Below are 19,312 nucleotides of genomic sequence, written 5' to 3' on the forward strand. Positions count from 1 at the left end.
TTTAGTTCTTCTGTCGCGCGCGTTAATGCGATTCTTTCCGGTTCCGCTCGGTCAGAGCTCGGGTCACCGATCCAACTACTCCCCCCTCATATTAATTACATTAATTAGCACGCGGGGTGAAAAACAAACAAGTGATGATTAATATCTAAACTATGGCGAATTCTTTGAAGAGATCCTGTAGGAAAGCCAAATGTGCAGCGACACCTCACTGAGGCTGCAGGAGACAAATGAAAGAACATTTTTAAAAATATATATTTCTGGCCTGAAATAGTAAAAACACATGTAACTAGATATTAGAATAATGGTAAAGACATTGATATAGATCAAGCACTTGATATAGTTTACATATAATTTGACCTTTTAGCTCTTGAATTGAGCAGCTAATGTATAAATTGATAAATTGTTGTATAGATTTTTAAAAACATGAATATATAAAACATGATGCAGATTTTCATTTAATAATAACAATAATAATTATTATTATAAATGATTAGTTCTATTAACATTATTACAGCTATGTTATATTTCAAAATCTTGTGATGTTTATGTATATTAAAAAATAATAATCATGTGAAAATAAATCACAAGATAAAAAATAAATAATAAATAAATAAAATAGGTTTTAAGCTATTCATCTTATTTCCTTCCAACTGTATCCATTTCATATTTTGGAAATTGAATTTTTAATTGTGTCAAATTGTCTGTTTAATCTTGCTCCTGTAAACTTGGCAAAATAACCCAAATTAAAACGTATGTAGAATATAATAACTTGGTTTCTTCAAACAGCTCAATAGCAGATAATTGTACAGTCTTTCCTGTGAGCTCACACGTTTAGGAAATGCACTGAATAATCCGCAGCCATGGTCATGCATACAGATTCAACTTTTGGGCCTATGAAAAGATAAGGATGAGGCAAGTCTGTGGAGGATTCAAGCTCTTGTAAATGCCACAGAGAGCCATAAGAGTTAGACTATAACTCCTCTGGTTTATATTACTATATATGAAGCGACAACTCTGAAAACAATATGCAATCATCAGCAATCTAATAAGTGTCAGCAGGAGGCTGTAAGTAATAAATATTACTCTGTATTTTGTAGAAAGTTAATTTTGACCGACTCACTTTATCCACGTTTCTAATTGTGCCCATACTGTACATTTTACTCGCCTCGTGCTCACATAAAAATCAGTTTAACCTGAAGTCCCTCCTGTGACATCTGCTCTGAGTTCAGGAATAAATTAATATATTCCCTGATAAGCGTCTACCATTGATTTATAGGTGGCTGTTTCTCCGCCTGAAGGTCAGGTCTCTTTTTTCCTGTTTCCCGCCATCACTATAGGAAACATTAGTATTTATGTTTTGATGTTGTGGGCGCGAGCCGAAGGTCAGGGTCGTAGTGTTGCAGCGCGAGGCGACAAGCAGAGCAAAATGGGTCGCTGTCTCCTGCTTTGTTCCGCACTCAATTGTCTCGGGGCTGCGCGTGAACCCTGAGACCTGCAGCTGTCTGGAGGACAGAAACGGAGGGAAGGAGGGAGAAGTTAGACACTGAGTCAGGAGACACAGCCACTGTGAGAAAAATAAATAGTTTTAAAATCTTTATTTCCCTCTTTCACTGTTTTTTTTTTTTTTTTTTGAATCAAGTCCGGTTGGAATTTTGTTGTGAAATATCGTGTTTTCCCCTGAAAGTGGCCTTTAACTCAACATCCACTCCCTCAGCTTTTGCCTCTGCAATAAAAGCACATTTCATTTGCCTCGTCTTCTCCTCACGTATTCACCTGGTGTGTTAACATTTTGTGACGCCGAATCACTTCAACCTGTTTGTGGTGTATTATCTCGCAGAGACCCCTCACTTCCGGCTCAAACTGCACGCCTATCAGTTAGTTGAAATCTAGTTGAACGCACTCATGCCTAACTATTATCATTTCTCCCCCAAGGAGAGACTTCTGCAGATCATGTAGCCTACTTTCAGCTTACACTGATAAGCGCCAATACTCACATATAAGCAGGCTGCTCTGATGGCCGTGTTTTTGGTACTTTTGTTTCAATTGGGGATTTTTAAAATGTTTCTAATTTCACGTTTGTGCGTGAGCGTGTGAACCCTATTGGTTAAAAGGGATAAATGAAAGTGTGGAGAGGGAGGGGTTAAGGTGCGGGCGAAATTTCTAAATCTGTCAATGAATTTAATACGAACTCAAGTTATGACGCACTTAGAGTCTAAGTTTTTATTTTATTTTGAAGGGCTTTACCTATCCCGATTTTTGGCTAAGCTGTGATCAGCCAAACGAGGCCCCCGGGTTACACAATGCGCGTTGGGTATAACTCTGCACTAAAAGGAGTAAAACCCTCTCACTTGGTCTAAAACGAGTGTACAGCCGTGTCTTCAGTGGATGTCTGCTTTAATAAAAACGGAAGAGCCGAAGAGAGCACACATGTTCAGGAAATCTTGAATGTCATTGTTCCGCCAGAGAATAAAAGTTCTCGATGAGAACCAAACAAAGCGGAGAGTATCAGTATGAGTGGAAATTTTCAGTTGGCAAATTAATATTTAAATGAAATGCTACGCGTTCACAGGTGTGTGTCTGCGAACAATCAGAGCCGAGGACCGGAACTATCCGTTTTTGTTTTTTTTTTCTTTTCTTTTTTGGTAGCAAACACTTTTGCACGCAGCGCATGCAGAGGGAGAAGACTGCACTCTCTGGCTGCACAGGCGATGAAGTTGAAGTTGTAGCCCCGCGTGTGCACCTGCTGCTGCTGCTGCTGCTGCTGCGCGGTCTTTCAGTTCGTGCGTAATGCGTAAAGAGCTCCGTGCGTATCAGGTGTACGCCGGGAGAGGAGGAGAGGAGTTTGGAGAGACACTCAGAAACGTGTTTCGTGGAAGTTGCTGAAAGGACAGCGAACAAAAACTCACTCAAGAACCAACTTTCTCTCTGTTTATAAGTTAATGAAAAGTAACCAAACCTGCACTGACATTACGCATGTAATTTGATGTTCTAGCTACCAACCTGCACAGCTATCTACGGGGTGTGTCCCGGAGGAAATGAATCTAACATAAAAGAGGGGGAGAGTGAGAGAAAGACACAGAGGGGGAGACTGGGGCGGGGGCGGGAAAGTTTAGTAAAGTGGAACTTGGTAACAGATGCGAGTGAGGGGGGCGCGGCCCTGCAGGGAAAGGTGGAGGTTGTATGTAGTGTGTATGTATGCGTGGAAGTGTATGTGTGTGTGTGTGTATGTATGTATGTGTGTGTGTGTTCATACGTGCGCGTGAGCGTGTACGCGCACTGCATTTTTTTTTTTGTGTGTGTGTGTGCAGCTCGTGCAGGAAAGGGACAGGACATGAGCGCACATTGAGAGAGCGGCTCTTTTACTCGGCGTGATCATTTCACGCTTCCCCCCGAAGCCCTTTTTCCACCTAAAGCGTTTAGTTGCAGCTGACTGAGCACTCGCAGGGAGTGCAATAGGGAGCGGAAGGGTCGAATTATTTCAACCTACAACTCGCCCCAAAAGTACTGTAGGACGAAAGAAAAAAAAAGAGGGGGCGGGGGGGGGACGAAAACAGTGCCAGAGAGTTAGGGAGAAAGAGAGGGGGTGAGAGAGACAGAGAGAGAGAGAGAGAGAGAGGGAGAGGGGGACACTGCGAAAAGTTTTTGTTCTTTTCCTTTTTTCTCCCTCCATCGCCTCCCCCTGTTCTAACGGGGTTAACATGGACCAGGGGCCCAAGAGTCCTGCACTGCGGCTGGGGAGAGCAGGTAGGGTCGCACCGGCTCACTTGAGCTTAATTTCACTTTTACTAACTTTTAATTTTACACTTTAAACAAGTTGTTTTTTGTTGCTTCACAGCTCTGCTTGTGAGACACTTGTACATGTATTGCTGGAAGTTATTTATGGACGTTGAAGTTACAGAAAATGTTTCTTTTTTTTTTTTTTTGCCTTTTTTTTTTTTTTTTGGCTTTATTATGCTGTTCTGTGTTATTTAATATGAAAAGCAGGTATATTTATCAATTTGCTTTTAGCCAGTTGCTCACACACACATGGCTTTTCATGGCTTTTATTTTAAGTTTGTGAAACTTCTGGAGTCACGATGATCAGTACTCTCTTAGTGGAAACTTTCTGCTCTCTTTTGAGAATTTTCTTAGACTTTAAAGAGCAAAAGAAAAAGATGTGTGGCTGGAGAGTTTTGCAGTTTGGCATTAATACCCTGGCTGGTTAAAAATCAGATTTGGATGACATTAAGGACTTTGTTTATTCATTTTTTTTTAAATGTGCACTTTTTGACACATGTTCGTAAAGAAGCAAAAGTGGCAGAATTTGTTGGTTTGAGTTGGCACCACATTGTGCGTCAGGTCAGCTCCACGTGTTGGTCCAGTCTGTGCACCATCACCTGAGAGGAGTACCTTGGTGCCATGATTGGTTCTTATAATAAAAATACAGTGGATTTGTGCAACATGGTAATGCAGTGTGTGTGTGTGTGTGTGTGTGTGTGTGTGTGCCACGGACTCACACATTTGCTCACATATGCTTTTGTAAATGCAGCTCGGTCAATACTTTGCATCTGTGAGATGATGAGCAGGTGGGAGCTTTTTTTGCTGTCTTGTTTGTGGACCACAATTACACTCGCGGTTCAGCCGAACGACTTCCCTAAATTCAAAGCCTGAAGCTCGACTCTTTCCGGCTCTGACTCCATTACTTTATTCAACAGGTTCATCTCCTATAGGCCTATTCATAAAACAGCGGGGTCTGGTACAGCAGTGGATCAGGCCATCGACCTTGTTATGGCACCCAATGGATATCACATCATTTCATACTGCTGCCCGCTGCGTCTGCATTGATAAAACGTCGTTTGTCATTAAGAAACCGTGGGCAGGTGATCAGCCTCTCTGAGAGGGCGTTGGGCCCAGTGGAAGCCTTTTCTCCAGGAAAAGCACAAAATCTGCTTTAGTGCTCCTGATTGTCTTTTACAAAGACTACGGTAATGCATGCCTGGTAGATGTTTAAGACATCATGAATCAACATTTTATTGAAGGGCAGACTGCTGGCTCGGTGTTGTTCGTCATATTCATTTCCACAATGTTGCAGCGGGGAGCTGCTGCTCCGACTGCGCCACACTGTCTCGAAAAAGAAATAAATTAGCTTGCGCCAGGCCTTCTGTGCACATTTGTCATCAAATAATGCCTATGGTCTGTAAGACAAATAATGGCCTCTTTGCAGTCTTTTGTGGAGTGGGCTCTACCCTCTGATAAACGGTGAAAGCAATGGGATTTGTAGCAATTGGATAATAACCTTTTAACCACTGAGGAAATCAGAGTTTAAAGGAGGCCCTCCCCTGTTGATGTGTAAAGTCTTCAGGGCCCAGGGCCTATACCTACAGCCTCTCCATTTCCTCTCACTTTAAAATACGTGCTCAGGGTACAAAGGAGAATCTGCGAGAATGAATGTGGATCTAATGAGACCCCTCCACCACCCACTCCTTCTCTCTCTTCCCGCCCTGCAGGTTGGCCGTGCGTAAAAGTGCGTAGACCGGTTCTTTCCAATGAGCGGGACCGCCATTTCAGTAACTGTCTGAAGATAAGAAGGAGGGGCTGACGTTAATTTTTTTTATTTTACTAATACGTAAACATAATAAGTGACCTACGAACCTAACTCATGCCTTCCAAAAATCATTTTAAATAATACAACAGCTCCACTTTGGGCAAAAATGGCACGGTCAGGTTCGAGCTGCGGTCCACATGTACTGTGCCTGTGCCTCCCTGAAACCGTTCATCCCCTGATCGTTTAGGCTTCGTACAGAACAGATTTTTTTTCCACATTCTCCACCTTAAAGTTGTTGCTCACTAAACAGACAGAAAGCTGCGGTGGAGAGAGATGGATGGAGGAGAGTAAGAGGGGAGGGAGGGGAGACAGAGAGAGAGAGAGAGAGAGAGAGAGAGAGAGCGAGAGAGAGAGAGAGAGAGAGAGATGACCTCACATGGCATAGCCTACTTTCGCTTTGACCTCAAGTGCCCCATGGCAGCACAGGAGGCCGTGGCCTGATACCGCGGCCAGCAGGGCCTTGAGACCCCCACCCCACCCCACCCCACCCCCGCCCTGACAGATGACAGACCGGTCTTTACTTCCATTATCACCGCACCAAACGAGTACAAATAGGTGCGTTCGATTACAGGCCCGCGAGTGGGAGAGAAGCCAGTCCGTTCAGCAGCAGGATTCACCTGCTCGGCACACAGTCGAGTTCCACCTCGGCGAAGTCCAAGACGGTTCACTCTCCTCTCCAGTCCATATATTTTATTTATTAGTTATGACTTTTATATTTTATAAGCAAATGAAAACTTAAGAAGAGATACGGGAGCTTTCTCATTATGTTTACAGTCAGCGGGCGTGTAATAAACGAGCTGGTGGAGTTAACATGCGCTATTAATTTTTCATTGCTTTTCCGTTTCGAGGCTCGGGCGCAAAAAAGCAAAACAGCCGAAGCTTTCATGGTGGATGGAGGGAAGGGGAAAAGGGGAGAGAGGAGGAAGGAAGGAAGGGAAACGACGGAGCACTTAAACAACAACATTGCCTCCAAATGATTATCACGACTCAGCCACATTCTTACCAATGTTTTAAAAAGTATACACACCCTTTCTCTCTCCCCCTCCTCCACCCACCTCCCCTCCTCCACCCTCCTATCCTCCCATTTCCAGCACTGGGGAGGTAATGAAATATGGTAATGGATTTGGACCCCCGGATTAAAGTCGTCCTACCCTGATGGAAGTTTTCTTCAAATTTCCAACCCTAAAGCAACAACAATTTGTATACATGATTGATTGTGTTTGGATTTTTTAATTGCTTATGTATTTAATTTGCAAATCGGAGAGACAAGGGCGACGGCAGCAATTTACTTCTGTTGGGGGGAAGAGAAGCGCTCGTGTCTATATCTCAATAAATAAAACCAGACTCTGGCTGCACGAACGGATACAACGAAAACGAAAAAACTGAATTGCACACTATGATATGACTGTGCTTTTGCTTTAGAGTCTGATTTTTTTTTCTTTGAGATTTCAAGAGCCAGTTTTATTTATGTGTATGTAAAAAGAAAGAAACACAAAAAACAGACATTTTACATCTAAATATCTGTATGTTGGATTATGCATATAAAAAATTAGAGAATAGCCAACAGATTTCCCAGTTTGCTGGGTATTTTCTCGCAGTTGTGTCACTGCCATTGTCTATACTCGCCTACTTCTGCTCCTTTGAATCACATGTGGCCTAAACGCAGGCCTCATGTCTTTTGTACATGATCTAAGTCTACACATCCAGGTTTCTGTTTCTCCACTACATCTGGGTCTTTTTCTTTTTCTTGTCTATATATTTTTTTGTTTTTGAATATAAAAACAAAATCAATCTGGTTTGCTGTCTGTCAGATTTGTATGAGGCCTAATTCATGAAGACTCGAGAAATAGATGTGAAATATGAATGAGGATTAGTGTGAATGCTTGTACGGACTTGTGTAGTTTACTGTCAGTGGATTATAGAGCAGGGACGTGAAATCAATGAGGATTCATGAAACCATATTTAGTGTCTAAGATCTGGGTTAGAGAAACAGAGTGGCTTATTCAGCAGCCAGATACTCATGGGTCTTACATTGTGTTTATGTGCTTCCACTGTAGGCTCTGTATGTGAGGGATCTCTTCATTGGACTCTTCAGTTAAAATATGTTGCTGGTAAAGTTTCTGTATATCTTGTGTTTGCTCGGTGTGTGTATCTGTGCGCACGTGCGTGTGCGTACGCCCAAGGTTGAACGCCCCCTCGTGGCTCACTGAGGAAACCCACGCCAGAGAGCAAAACTCCAACCTTTCAGTTGGGGTGATTTCACATAGGAACTAATAACTGAAATGAATAGAAATGTGTTTGTTTTAATGAGGATAACGCACCAGTCTGACCGCTTCTGTTGTTGTTGGATTTAAGTCACTTGTTTTTGGGGTTATGAGCGGTTAAACATGAGCCAGTCTACTGCTCTTAGGGTAGAAGCGCTCATTATGAAAGGAGGATGGAAACCAATAATGCAAAGCAAGAAATCCACATATAATAATATTTTTTTAAAATCAAAAATTAAATAAACTCAGTAATATCATACACTGACCTTTTCAGGATCAGATGCATTGCCTTGAGGTACATCAAGCCCGAGAGTCTGCTGAGGATAAAAACTAGGCAGAATAAGACAGAGGTAGTTATTGTTGTTGTTCATTAGTGTGCCACTGTAAATACCAGCTGCCTAAATGAAAGTATAAGTACCAGGCTATCTTTAATGATGCTGTTATATAGGCAATAACCACGTGATTATTTCTCTCCTTAAACGTGTCTAATCTAAAGTGCTATGCGCGCGGTATAAACACCGAGGAACCAAAAAAATGATTAAATGTCTAGAAACAGGAAGAAGGGAAATAACACTTTTTAATTTGGCTCATGCTTTAGGCTATTTGTGTGGTTAATATTACAGGGGCGAGGCTTAGATATGCCCTCTCAAATCAGGTGGGACGAACATGTATTGAATCTCCCCCACTCTCTCTCTCTCTCTCTCTCTCTCTCTCTCTCTCTCTCTCTCTCTCTCAGTTTGGAGTGGAAATGCGGAGCTCGCCAATTGCATTTCATTAAAAACGACATCCGTTCGGATCCGCGATCAATTAGGTAATGAGTGGGAATGCATGTTTCATGTGTTTTCCTCACATTTCCTCCCCAAAGCTAAAGATTTATGACATTGTGTTGAACGAAAGAGGGGGAATTATGCAGGGGGCCAATTGTTGACAGCTCTCCCTCCTGTAGGCCTACAATGATGGCTAAAGGAACAGAAAGCTTAAGGTTTTTGTCTGAAATTTTAACTTCAGTGCATTTTACTGAAATGCTATGGGTCTTTAAAATCAACCTTTTTCTTTTATGTATTCCTTTTTAATCGTTTTTTTTTTTTTTACCTATAATAAAGAAAGATGGACAATTGCTGTTTGAGTTATTGAGCATTCCCTCGTTTATAAAGCCTTGCTGCAACTAAGCCTCATTTTTAGTAATACTCAATTAATTAGCCATTTAATATTGACATGAATAAATTGAGCGCAAATGGGTATAAAGGCATTAGGTTTTTTACTTCGTTAATTGAAATTAAACATATGATCATCTACTCCCCGAGCCCTGCGTCCCTCCGCCGAGCCTCCACCATTGGCGGACGGACAATGAATGCGGAGCGTCATTGGCCCACGGGATTCGCGTCAGCCAATCGCCGCCTTCCCCCGCCCGATTCCAGCCGGGGGGCTGGCGGTGATGCGGAGGCAGCGCTCGCGTCGCGATTGGCCGGATCCGCTGTGAGTGACGGGCAGCTGGCCGGCGCGTGTAGGTTAGGGTTCCAGGGGGTTGGGAGCGCGGGCGCTGTCCGCACGAGAGCAGGTCCTGAAACGCGGCGTGCGCCACCGTGGACGCTGGGGCGCAGGCAGCTTTATACTCTGTGGTAGTTAAAGAAGCCCGCTTGTGTATATATCTACGCACAGCAGCTACTGGCGTTTTCTGGCGTGAGCGCGGAGGGGGAAAAAAGTACCTTCAGAATTTGGAACAGGACTGTTTTCTTTTCCCCAGCGCGAAGAAATTCGTCTCCAAACTCTCATATAAACCGGGAGTCGTGTAGCTACGGTTGTGCAGCGAATCCTGGTCAACACAGAGGGGGGGAAAGAGACAGAAGAGAGACCAACAGCTGCCAGGATAACAACTCTCCACTCAGCCTCTGTAGCTTTTACCCAAACCAGAGAGCGCTGCTTCTTTTTATTATTATTATTATTTTTCTGCTGCCTAATTTTCTGTATCTCCCTTTTTTTTATTGGCATGGTGGATATGAGACTTCAAGATGTGAGCAGCCACTCGCTTTACTGATGGGAGATTACCAAGTGTCAATGTGAAAGCAGCTGTCGAGGACGATGTGCAAAAAATAACCTGGAAGAAAAAAAACACCCAAACTTGGATCTGTAACGAATATTTTTGGCTGTTTAAACTGGGTATTCTTTCCTATTTTTGTAATTTAAAAAAAAAAAAAACAATTTTAACAGACTGAGAGGAGAAACTTCAGCTTCCCCCATCGCAGTTCAGGGGTCACGGCCAGCGGACCGAGAAGGAGAGAAAGGGAGGGAGGCTATAGCTACTACTTTGTCTGCTCTCCATATATAAGCTATATATTTTTTATTTTGCTAAAAGTTTGACTTTTTTTTTTTTCGTCCTTGGACTGATGCAGCTTGGTGTTGACGTGCAGGTGAAGGAATGAGCACTATTGCTGTCGTTTCCCTCCTCTGGTTTTGGAGACGCCAGAACAGACCGGCTGTGGTGTCCCGTCCCCATGAGGAGGGAGCCCGTCACTGATTCATAATTTTTATTTTTATTTTCTTGACGCCATTTCTTTCTTCTTCTCGTCTGCCTATAAATCTCCCGTTTAGTTCGAGACAGAGTTCAACCTGTGTGACCCTGTCAATCAATGAAAGTTTCTTTCTTTTTTTAATTAATCAAGAGAAATAATTGCTCTCTTTGAAGGGGACCCCTACCCATTTTCATCTGTATTGGGAGGTCACGGTCTGTCAGTAAAGTGGCCGACTGAAGCAGGGCGTCCGGTGGCATTTTTAAGACCCCTTCCCCTCATATCGAACCGGGGCCCTCCAGCCCCATCTTACCGATGGAGATTCACTGTAAACACGACCCGTTTGCGGCAATGCACAGTAAGTTTATACGTTTATAATCTGCACAATCTGCATGTTCCCACCTGCCCTGAACTAAACAAGCACCCCCACCCCCTCGACTCTGTGTCCATATGCAGTAACAGCGGAGCAGTAGCATTTCCACCTGCACAATACACTGCAAAAAACATCCTTCCTTTCACTCTTAGTCTATTTTTTATTTTTATTTTTTATGGAAGCTGTCTACTGAAACGACAGAGAAAAGGCTGCAGCAGTGTTGAAATAATTCGAGCAATCGCATCCCACTCACAGGAAGCAGCCTGTTCCAGGATTTCTGCAAATCAAATAACATTTTAATACTGGACTGATAAATTCAAGATGCTGGAATTTATTTATTTGAAAAATCTCGGAACAGCTGGAGTTAAAGTAATGTGGAAATTTGTTGTGCAAGTGAATGATCTCCCTCTGTCTTGGCAAATATTTTGCTTCATTAAAAAAAGACAAATAGCGTGATACTCAACTAATAACTTTGGAGATGGATATTTTTTGCAGTGTTTTAAATCTGGAATAATGCAAAACTTATGGGCTGAATTGTGTTTTTATTGTTGTTATTGTTTTTTTTTTAGTTATTATATATTCTAGTTTGTGCATTTGCTATTTAATATTCATTTTGATTTTTGATGCCTCGTTTCTTGCTGTATTTATTATAGAACAGGTGTAAATTGAAGCTGAGGTGATTTTTTTTAACTGTGAAATGCATTGTAATGCAGAGGCTATGTAGGACTGCGTTTTCTTGTATTTGTTGGACGGTTTGCTGTGTTTTCCTCTCTGAGGAGGAGGTGGGGGGGGCGGGGTGCAGGGGTGGTGTGTGTGTGTGTGTGTGTGAGAGAGAGAGAGAGAGAGAGAGAGGAGAGAGAGAGAGAGGAGAGAGAGAGAGGAGAGAGAGAGAGAGAGATCGGGTTAACAAAGCATGACTAAAAGCTGAACTTGATCCACAAACACAGTAACAGTGTTTCTGCCACATAACCAGGTCAGACACACCACACACACATACTGCACAGGTGCAGGCAGAGATCTGCTCTGGTCATATAATAATAACAGAGGTGAGACTCTGTTGATCCCCCGCAGGGAAATTCTCCTTTCACTGCCCAGCAGGCAGGTCAGAGCGCGCGCGCGCACACACACACACACACACACACACACACACACACAGCACGTTTGCAGGCTCGGTGTGTCTTGCTCAAGGACACTTCAGCAGGAGCAGGTGCTTGGGGACGCAGCTATGGTAGCATATATAAATGGGGGGGGTGGGGGGGGACACACAACTTGGTCACTCAGTCGTGACATGGCGGGTCCTGCTTTTTCTTTTTCTTTCTTTTTTTTTTTTTTTGTTGTTGTTGTTGTTGATTTGTTTTTGTTTTTTTGGTCCACTTTCCCTCCCCAAAACAGCAGCTACCTCCCTGCACATGAAGTCTATGATAGTGAAACACCCTGCACGAATATAGAAAATAACAGAAAAAAACAAGACTTCTATTTACCCGCAATCTTTCAGTCTATGAGAACAAAAAAAAAAAAACACTGAGCTTGAGAAAAAAAAAACACAAAACAGTGCGTCCTACTGACTTTAAGCCCAGCTGGATAAATCCCCACATTAAATATCTGAAATGAATCCAAATAACAGGAAATAATAACTTTACCTGGACTTTCAACAAGCTTAATTAAGAGCATGTTTTTCAATAGAATTATTTTAATTGTACACACACACTTTTGATGGGAAAAATGTAATTTCAATGGAGCCCCTAATTCACAATTTGCATGGTGGACATACTTGTAATATCTTGCCTCTCCGCTAAAAAGCCGTATAAAGCGTCCTACAGGTATTTCAGCGTGTATAATGCATTAGACATTTTATTGGAGTTGTCCCGGAAAGAACTTGTGTTAAGTGACTGACAGAGGTTCCCACGGTGCGTTATCTTGCAGGATAAAAAAAAGAAGCTGCACACACACACACACACACACACACACGCGTCCAAAAAGCTAGAACGAATCACGTTTCCTCTTCCCTTGCGCCGGTTCACCAAAAGCCAATGATCCGCGGTGCTGACGGTCACAGCGCAGCTAAAGTTATATATGTCAAAGCTCGGAGACGCTTTAAAACGATTACACCTAAAAAATGTCAAAGGTAGGGAGAGAGAGAGAGAGAGAGAGAGAGAGAGAGAGAGAGAGAGAGAGAGTAGGGTTGGGATGAATCGACTGTGACGCGTGGAAATGTTGTTGGGCGAGTGTGGATGTGCTGCGCGTGTTTGTGTGTGTCTTCAGTGTGTGAGTGTGCACTGTTAACACTTTAATGAAACTGCATACATTTCACTACTTCAGGGACTCGCTGTAGCATACGTGTGTGCAGTAGAGAGTTTTAATAGTGCTTAATATTAATTCAAAGGTTTTTTATTTTAGTCTTTTTTAAAGCAAAGGTTACTAAGTGTTTCGCAGTCAAAACCAGTGTCCGCCTATCCCTCCCTCTCACAGTCCTCTGTGTTGAAGATTTCTTTTCAAAAGTACAAATATTCGATATGGTTCACATCATCCCTGAAACACCGGGACCGCCTGAGTTGTAACTTTGCTGACTCTGGAGCGTGTTTTGTGTTATGACGGACAATATGTAGCGGCGATGTTTTAAAAATCTATACAAGGTAATTGTGATGATAATGAGCTGAATTTCATAATCACGTATTGCAATGGTAATAGTGGCATGCTGAATGTTAAGTAGGTGAGGCTGTGGCCTACCTTAGTGATGACTTAGCCTAAAGAAAAGAAAACAGGCAAAATGACAGTTATGGAGAAACCAGAAGTGAAAAAAAATATGAATCTTATTTGAATAAAACTTTATCCTGAACTCTGTCCACTGAAAATACGCAGGTAAATATATAATAATTATAGGGTGAAGCAGGCTTCATTTATTCATTTTTACTTTGTCATACAAGTATTATAATTATTTTTTTTTCCGGTAGACAGACTGTTTTTTCTATATAAGATAAATGTAATGATTTATTGACGGGTTTTCCCGAGTCGCACTTCGCCAACAACAAATTAATTATTCCACATTTCATGAGAAAAATAACACCATACGTCCAAAACGCCTGCCTGGCACATCTCACAGATCTATTCAGTGTTTGCTCAAGGAAATTTGCTTCATCTGTATTCTCGCGGGCAACTTTCCAAACAGGTTTTCAGCCAAAAGTAATTTCTAGTTCCCTCTTTTCTCTTTCTTTCTTTTTTTTTTTAAACAGAGAGAGAGAGAGAGAGAGAGAGAGAGAGAGAGAGAGAGAGAACTGGTGGCGTTTTGTTGCGATTTCTCTTTTGCTTTATTTTTGAATCGTCAGGCCGTGACGAGGCAGATGAGAGATGAGAGAGAGAAAGACAGAGAGAGAGGGAGAGAGAGGTTGGTATGCAGAGAGAGAGCGAGACAGAGAGACACAGAGAGAGAGAGAGAGAGAGAGAGAGAGAGAGAGAGAGAGAGACATAGAGGAATGTAGAGAGACAGAGAGCCTAATGGACCTTATTTTCTGGATGGGGGAGCTCCAATATATTCTGCTTTATCTCTGTATTTTTTTCCTCCCGGAAACAGTGAATCAATCAAACATTTAAGGAGGTGCTGGGCTCTTAAGTCAGCTCCTATAAAGGTTAAATAAATAAAATACAACAGGGATGCATAATGACCCCTGGTCCCCCGGCTGTCTCTGTCCCTCTCTGATTCTGTTTCTCCAGGATGAAATTGAAGCTGCTGCCTCTGCCAACACCCCCCCCCCCTCCAGAGACTGTAGGTTCAGCGTTTATAGACAGACCCTTAAAAAGCCAAAACCCCTAATTTGGCAAAATAATAAAAAAAAACCTTTGTATCTAATTTGCAACAAAACCTCCCAAGTTGGCCAGTGTTGATTGAATTTCTGGGAGCGAGTGGTTGATTTGTTTGGTCAGTGTGATGAATTACTGGAGCTCTGTCACTAAACTCACACAGCTGTGAGGGGAACACCAGTCCTGGATTCTTCTGTGAGGTGACACGTTTCCAAAATAATTTATTTTAGGCATCTGACCATGCATCTCTAACATGCAGGAGGAGCATTTCCTTCTGCTACAATGATAAAAACAGCAAGGTCAAATTTAGTCTCACTCTAGGGCATCATCATTCCTCTAATGCCCACTGTGTAAAAAACATGGCATACAACAGTTGAAATGAGAACTTAAACCACTTATTCGGAGAATAATGCTGCAGAGGTCGATAAACAAATGCCTTTATGGAATGTGTAAGTTTTTGCATTTGACCCTATCAGTATTTATAGGTTGGAAAATAAATTTCAAACACATAATCCCCATAGCCTACCACAAGAATGGTGAGAGCCCGGACGTCTAATGCCAACAGTAAATACACAGATAAGTAAATAAATAGTTATCAGGAGGTTTTTGTGGGTCACAAGTCATTCCTCTCCATCTCTTTACAAAGCAAGGCGTATTTCATGCCCTGGCCCAGATAGGAAGGGTGAAAGGAACCATTTCATTTACTCTTATCTGAGATAGAGAGAGAGAGAGACAGAGAGGGAGTGAGAGAGGGAGTCTTCTCTGCAGATACCTGTGGTGAGGAGGACGTAGCACAGTAGGCTTCTATAAACGACCCAGCAAAAACTGTGCTTCTTTTTTTTTTTTTTTTTTTTTTTCTTATTCAGACGAACCGGGCAGGAAAGGTTTCAGGAAATAATAATAAAGAGAGGGGGGAAGGAATAATGCCTTTTTACAACCGTGCAAAGCGTTTACAGAGAGCGAGGGAGTGTGTTAAGGACTTGAATTTGTCCATGTAGGTCAGCAAGGCTCGCTCTTGCTTTGAGGAATGCACGTGTGTATGTGTGTTTTCTCTTTGTACGTCAGTGCGTAGTAGGACATTACAATCAGGATTTCTAGTAAAATCACAGGAGCACAAACAAGAAGCACAAATACAGTAACAGTAGGGTTCAGGGGTGAAGTGTTGGTCTAGGGGGTAAGGTGCTGAACTTAAACCACAACATCTCTAGTCTGAGTCTGGCTGGGGACATTTGTTAGATGCTATTCCCATCTCTCTTTCCATGTTTCTGATCATCTCTTTACTATGAACTTTCTATTAATGGCATCAAATGTCCCAAAACCATTAAAAAACAGTAGAGCTCAGCAGTGGCAGAGTGGAACAGTCGCCAGCATCTCCAGTGAATCAAGGGTCTGTTATCTGGTAGACTATAAAGCCCTTTGAGGCAAATATGTGATTTGCTATATGACTAAATAACATTACTTGAACTCACTTCGTGATCCATTAACATTAAAAACTATCAGCAAACTCACAGGAAGCCACTGAATTGTCCTAAATACATAAGACAGCACATATGCCCAACTGAATGTGAACTAATCAGAGTCCAGGTTGCTTTGAGTCCACTATTCATCTCTTGAAGAGCTGCAGCTGCTTGTTTTATTGATAACACAGTGTTGAAATAATCTGTAAAGGTTCACTGAGTTGAAACTACTGGATTTTCTCAATGTCCAAATGAATGATCCTCTATACTCAGGGTCAACTGTGCATCACATGTGTTGTTATTCCATTTGTATCACCTGTCCAATAGGCAAACTGAAGCAATATTAACACTTACAGTATTACTTCTAAAGAACATACAACCTCATCTGGAAATATTTTTACTGCTTTGGTTTTATTAAAGGGCCGCTAATAAAAAAAGAAAAAAAGAAAGGTTAAAATAGAAGCAGTAGAGTCAGATATATCCTGACTTATATTCCTCCTTATGGATCGACCTCCACAAAGCCTTGTATCCTACACTTCCCACAATGCAACTCAATAGCATCTGCATTAGACCCTCCGAACCTGTAAACATCCTTCAAATGCCACATCTTCAGTTTGTGAGGGAGGCTTTCTGTTATAAATTTGTTGTTACAAACCCAAGCTGAGGTTAATCTGATGACATTACTCTGGTTATTTTCTTCAGACTTTAAAAAGCTCTTCTAGAGCCAAAGAAGAAATTATATTGCAGTTTGTACAAGCTGAGTGTGTTAAATAAACTGATTTTGAAGTGTAAAATTGGTGGAGTGCCCCTTTAAAATCTGAAATACTACAATATATTCTCTTTAATTCAGTGGATTGTTGCTTCAGTCGAACAGGACTGCTACAAAAAAAACCTGAATGGTTTTTGACACAGCTAATGCGATTATATTGTCTTTAAAGTTTATAGTGGTTGTTACATTTCATGCCATTTAGTCTTTGAATCCCGGTCGAGCCTGGGTTCACGGGGGCATTGCATAAATGGATGCGACTCTGTCTGTATATTGCTGTCTTTTGTAAAGAGCGATTGCTTTTCAAATTGTACTGTCTGCAGCAAGGCATCTGCATAATGAAGCTTCTTCCTCTATCTTAAAAAATAAAGTAGTGTGGAAGAGAGTGACCGCACACATCAGCCATTTGGAAATAGCTTTGTTTGATTTCACAGAATGAGACTCTCTAGACTTCACATTTCTGTATTTATCCTCCATGTGTGGAACTATTTATATTTGGGCTGGAGGAGGCTGTGTGTGTGTGTATTTCTTTATTTTATGCTGATGGTGAACAGAAGAGGACAGGGGGACAGGTTCAGGGGACAGCTTTGTGTTTTAGGGGGTATCCCTGCTGGGGTAATGTGTTTAAAATCTATTACCCCCACAGCTAGGATTAGCGTGTGTGCGTCTGTGTGTGTGTTTCCCCTAAAGACGTAATCACTATGGTAATACAAAAGCCAGTGGATTATGTGGGAGAGAAATTCTGGTTGATTTATACTCTGCCTTTGGTGAGATATATACATATACAGTATATACACATACCGAAAAAGTCTTCCTTCCCCCTTTCTCACTCATGTATACTGTATCTTGGTGCTGCTGAGGATATTGGCTGATACAGTGGTTAGCAGTGGTTTACACTGTCGCCTCAAAACAAGAAGTTCCTGGTTTCTGACCTGGCTCGGCTCGCTGGAGCCTTTCATGGGTTCACATAGGTGTGAACGTGAACTGCGACAGACTGCCGACCTCTCTCCGGTGTACTCGGCCTCTTGTCCAGCACACGTCGGTATCCCTTCAGAGCAGGGTAACAGAAACTACAGATACAGAAAACACATCCCTGTAAATCAACTTGCTTGGTTACTTTTCTCTGATTCACAGCCATTTTCTCTTGTCCTTACTCCTTTGTTGCTGCGTTTAAATATGTCTGTCAAAAAGGGAAGACTGTCAGATGCATTAACAGACAACTAGAACTTTCTGTCTCTTAAAGCTACAGGAGTAAAGGACCAAATGATTTAAACAGGGTATAAACTTAAAGTTATTAAATTATCTGAAGGTTCAGCTTTAGTGTGTACCAGCCTTGCACTCTTTCATTCATTTCCTTTTATACTTTCATCCCTCAGGAGAAATATTAAGGGTATCTTTTCCGTAAGGGGCCGGGGCAAGGCCTTGGTCAATAATTAATTGAAATCCCTTCATTTACTTAGGATCTTAACGTACTCTGCCCCGGGTGAAAATGAGCAAGTTTGCACTTTGGAATAGTCCAACTGGCAGTATTATGCTGAGCAAGATAAATCAGTAGCAGCAGAAGAAATCAGATGTGTCTGAGATACTAAATTGACTCCAGCCAGGGACCAGCAATTGTGGGATTTCAACCCAGGAAGTCAGGCTGTGGCAAGGCTACCATATTTCTTAACCAAACCTCATAAACAATAATCGTACGTGTAAAGAAACACCAGCAGCTGAACATGTCTTTTACATTCTTTTAAAAGCTAGACTTGTTAAAAAGCACTTTCAGTCTTGGGTAGCGCCTCAAGCAAGCTGATCTGCCGATGAGATTTCAATCAAATAATCTAAACAAACATCTATGAATACACTTTTACCAACTGCTGACCCACAGAAACACACTCAATTTGACATGACCATGTTTGTAGAAGCCTTGGTGAGCAGTTCTGTGGGTCTTCTGGATGAGAGAAATCCATAACAAGAGGTTGTATTTAGCAAAACTGGACTGTGGATGCTTAGCTCAAAGATCCTGATGACCAGTGATGCAGTCACTGTCCAAACTGCCCTTTAGCAAGGCATTTTACCCATGGGCAACTGCTTCAGTTGAGCTGCTTAGCAGTTACCAAATGGAGAGCTGCAGGTGCACGAAGCAGTTTAGATGAGTTAACGTGATTTATCTGTGTGGACTTTTCACTGAAACCACATCTTCTTGGTCAATTTATTTTTAAGGCAATAAGAACAGATTTTTTGAGGTTGAATCAAACTAACTTTGATCATGGTGGAAAAGTATGAGTTACCACCCCTGCTCTACCAGTCCAATTTTCTGTTTTCTGTTGTTCTTTTCCAAAACAAAATTGGATGGAAGACAAGGCCTTGGACACTAATGAGAAACGCTTTTTATTATTGAATTTTGTTTGTTAGCAGTTTTCATTTGTTACATAAGGAGCTAAAGCCACAGTTGTTTAGCCTTGCATGTGGTCACCCACATTTGACTTTATCTATTTCTATTTAATTGCCTGTAAACTAATTTATATTTCTCCAGCTAGGCAGCCGTAACATCTTTCTCTCTCATTCATCCTTGACCTTC

General features: G+C 41.9%; 1 protein-coding gene across 2 annotated transcripts in view; it reads left to right on the forward strand.

The window, feature by feature from the left end:
• Window positions 1-3,142: 3,142 nt before the first annotated feature.
• Window positions 3,143-19,312, forward strand: part of pax5 (paired box 5) — a 58,609-nt gene continuing 42,439 nt past the window's right edge. For both annotated transcript variants that reach the window (XM_018695796.2, XM_018695797.2), the window contains exon 1: window positions 3,143-3,744. In XM_018695796.2, the coding sequence (XP_018551312.1) occupies window positions 3,699-3,744 (46 nt within the window). In that variant the 5' untranslated portion in view covers window positions 3,143-3,698. The remainder of the gene's footprint in view (window positions 3,745-19,312) is intronic.

Source organism: Lates calcarifer, linkage group LG5 (assembly GCF_001640805.2).
Source record: "Lates calcarifer isolate ASB-BC8 linkage group LG5, TLL_Latcal_v3, whole genome shotgun sequence".
In the NCBI taxonomy this organism is placed as follows: domain Eukaryota; kingdom Metazoa; phylum Chordata; class Actinopteri; family Centropomidae; genus Lates; species Lates calcarifer.